At 58.6% G+C, this 3,661-nt stretch overlaps 1 protein-coding gene across 1 annotated transcript in view; it reads left to right on the top strand.

Moving 5' to 3' along the window:
* The first annotated feature begins 1,953 nt into the window (after positions 1-1,953).
* TMEM8A (transmembrane protein 8A) overlaps positions 1,954-3,661 on the top strand; it is a 13,281-nt gene continuing 11,573 nt past the window's right edge. Inside the window, exons 1-2 of the mRNA XM_010132541.1 lie at positions 1,954-1,987; positions 3,364-3,541. Coding sequence (XP_010130843.1) covers positions 1,954-1,987; positions 3,364-3,541 — 212 coding nt within the window. The remainder of the gene's footprint in view (positions 1,988-3,363; positions 3,542-3,661) is intronic.

A 3,661-nucleotide genomic window follows, 5' to 3' on the forward strand; every position in this document is an offset into this window, starting at 1 on the left:
GGGCTGTGCTTTGTTTCCAGGTTACCTCACTTCCAGCGCATCCCGCAGCCGGGGTCCGGCAGGGCGCTGGGATGCTCTTCGTGGCGGTGCCGGGGGGCTGGGCTCCGCGGGGCTGGAAGGGGCTGGGGAGCTGGTTTGCCTCCCGCCCCATCGCGGAGGCAGGCTTGTGCCAGCGGGGGCCGTCTGCTGTTGGCAGCGGCTATCGCTTCCTCCTAGGCTGCAAAGCTGCCCTGGGGAGCCCAGGGGGGAGATGGCCTTTTGCCCCAGGCCCGCCCTCCTCTGGCATCCTGCTAGGTGGGTTCCCAGCCCCGGAGAGGTCCGCTGTGCTCCTCGAGGCGCGCCTGGCTCTCAGCGGCTGGGGGATGCCGCCCCAGGGCGGCGTTTCGGGCAAGCCGGTGGAGATCGACGCTTCCCCAGGGGAGTGAGGGGTCTGCTTTCCGCAGCATTTAAAGCTGGAGTTTCGACCCGGGTTAAGGGAACAGGGTTTTTGTGATGTTATAAATGGCCCAATACCTTGCCCTGTAGCCACGTCTTGTCCAGGGTCAGACCTACCACCATCTGTATAGCTTTACCCAGCGTCTGCTTTGAAATGAGGGCTTCGTCCTTTTGATGGGAAGCCTTGAAACCAGCAGTCAAGGTCTCATCTCCTAAAACTACCATGAAATCATCTTTAGACAAACAGACCCAAGCTATTGCAGGTGGCTCTTTATTTTGAAATTCAAATGATGCTTCTCCTCTCTGCATCTGTGATTGTACTGCGTTTTGTTTCTTGTCTTCAAAACATTTTTGGGTTTTGTCTGATGTGTTTGGAATCTCTTTATGTGACATCTACATGGGAGAGGACAGGAACAACATCCATCTGACATCTCCCTTGCTCAGCTGAAAGGCTGGTTTTATATCATGGGACATCCCGGTGGGACTTTCCAGGTGTTGCCGGTGCAGAGCCTGCTGGATAGATGGGGACAGACACACGCAGAGCAAATATTGAGTCCGCTCTCGATGCAGGTGGGCTGCCAGAGCACACGCCTCACCTGCAGTGACCTGTCTTTCTGGCTTTTCTCTGCTGATAGTTTGTCTGTCTGTGGTATTTCCTCATCAACCCGGATGGAGGGTGCCCTGGCAGCCAGCTTACCCGCTCCCCACCTGCAGCTCTCGGGTGCCCAGCGAAGCCTGCGAGTGGGGCCTTGGGTGGTTGTCACCGCGAGAAGCTGCGAGTGGACTTTGTCCGTGCCGGGGTTCTGTTGGTACAGCCGGAGCTGCTGATCAGCCAGTGACTGGCAGTGCCTGGGCAGGGCAGGTCTGCGCTTGAGCTCGCCCTGTATAATTGACTTGTCCTAATAAAACCTCCCCCGAACCCACACAAGTTTTGTGAGGACGTGCTGGTCAGGTGGTGACCGTGGCTGTTGGCCCTGCAAAGCCTGACAGTCAGTAGGGCTGGAGCAGCTTGTGTCAAGGCAGGAGGACTTAACCTCACCCGGGTTGTCTGATGGGACCTGTTGCAGTGCGCAGGGCCAGGGCTCTCCCCGCTCTGCTCCCATTTGGTATCCCTGGATACCCTCATCCTGTGCCCAAACTTCTCCATGGGCTTCCAGAAACGTACCTCCCATGTGCACGCAGGGTGCTGCCGGGGCTGTCGACACCACCGATTAAAGACGGCTCCTTTCAATGGCTCCTGTGTGCGAAGCGTCGCAGGGCTCGTAGGGGCTCACAGGCAGCTCTTGTCTGGGGTAGCCCACGCGTCGCGCTGGCATTCCAGCCAGGGAGCGTGTGCTTGAAAAGCCCCTTTTGTGGTCTCTGCTCCTTGCTGGCCTAGGGAGCAGCGATGTGGGGACCGCAGCGGGACGGCTCTGCCGTGGACTCCTTTCTGCCCTGCTCGAGGCTCACCCTTCCCCATGACCTTGCCCGGAGCTGTGCACTAAGGTGCCGCAAGCGCTGCTCCCTTGGCTGGACCCCATGGGCGCGCAGCCCGGGCAGCCCTTGCGGCGAGGTGAGCTGGCCTCGTTCTTCCCCGCACAGCTGGTATTTCCTGCTTTCTTGGTTCCTCCTTTCGCTGTTGGTTCGCAGGGTGCCCGGAGGCTTTGGCTGGGCGAATTGCTGGGGAGTTAAACCCGTGATTACTGCTCCCGTCTCCTTGCAGCGCCGTGGGTGCAGGCTGGCGTGCGCCCTGCTTTGGGGCACGAATCAGAGTTCCTGCTGGGATTAGGCTCCTCTCGGCACGAAGGATGTCCCAAGGCTCTGGCCCTGCCACAGGGCAGGACTGGTTTCCTCTTTCTCTGGCGTCTTTCTTAAGCTCAGTTGGACCCTCTGTGTTTCACTGCGACCCTAGGCAGCGCTGGGGGAGTAGAGGTTGAACCATGCTCACTGCTTTATCCCCTGGTAGAAATGAGGGATCTGCATCTGAAAGCTGCCAGCTTCTCCCCACTCCCGGGAACGGAGCATCTGCGAGGGCTCAGCAGAGGCGTGACGATGCCGAGTTATGGACCTTGGGTTTGGGTGGGCAGCATGCCCTTGGCTCCGCTGTCTCCGAGCAGTTTTGTCCCCTCCCCAACCCTGATGCGATGTTTCTTTTCCATCCCCAAGTTGCAGCCTGGCTGGTTTCTCGCTGACAATAACACTAATATATAATTTTGCAGGTGAGATTAGCAGTGGGCTGGGGGTGATCTGTAGGCATATCTGGGCAGAGAGGTGGATGGAGGGTCTAGCTAGTCCTGACAGCACCCTGAATAGCTGTTGTCCTCCTGTGTGACCTTTCAGCCTGCCCTAGGGCTTTTCTCGCTACCCCTGCAGCCTTTCTTCCAGGTAGGAAATCCTCAGGCTTTGGAAGGTCCTCTGAGAGCAGAGTTAGGCACGCGTCCTGAGCTGGGTAAGACCAATGACATCAGCCCGTGTGCTCAGCAGAGACAGACGAGGGCTCAGCTCCTGCCTTTTGGCACTACAAACTGCTGCTGGGGCCTGGAGCGCCCCTGTGCTGCCTGCCCCCATCCCTGCGCCGTTTGCCCCAGGGTTTGCTGCTGCCTACTCCATAGCCTTTTCCTGTGCCATCAACTTTGCCTCCTGACCTTGTCCTCCTCCTCAGTGTCTCTGGTGACCTGTATCTTCAGAGCGCATCTCGCAGAGCACAGTTAAGGCATTTTTTAGTGCTCTCTGGCTCCAGGTGATGGTTTTGTAGCAGGGGTGTGGGTGGTTCTGGCTGGAGGAACAACACGGATCACCACGTATCCGGTGGGGCCGGGTGAGAAATCAGGGACACAAAGGGCTCCTCTCCAGCAACCTTAAAGCTCCTGCGTGTTTCCGTGGGTGGTTGAGCACTGCAGCCTGCCCCCAGCAGCGACCCCAGCCACCGCTCTGCTCTCTGCCTTTCAGACTCCCTCTATGTCTCCGAGTACTTCTCCCAGAGCGCACAGAAGCTGTCCTTCTACAGCTGGTATGGCAACGCCAAGCTCTTCCACTTCCATGTGCCAGAAGACACCGTGCTGCTTCGCTGGCTCCTGCAGGCGTCCCGAGGGAAAGGTCCGGAGTGCACAGACATGGAGATCACAGTGTACGTATGTCCTTGGGCCAGTGCTCGCCCACGTGGGCTTCCTGTCCTTCTCTTGCCCTTGACGCTCATGGCTGCGGTTGGTTGGTGGGTTGTAGGAGGCTGAGTTGCAGCAGCCGGAGG

This window comes from Buceros rhinoceros, unplaced genomic scaffold (assembly GCF_000710305.1).
Source record: "Buceros rhinoceros silvestris isolate BGI_N320 unplaced genomic scaffold, ASM71030v1 scaffold21533, whole genome shotgun sequence".
In the NCBI taxonomy this organism is placed as follows: Eukaryota; Metazoa; Chordata; class Aves; order Bucerotiformes; family Bucerotidae; genus Buceros; species Buceros rhinoceros.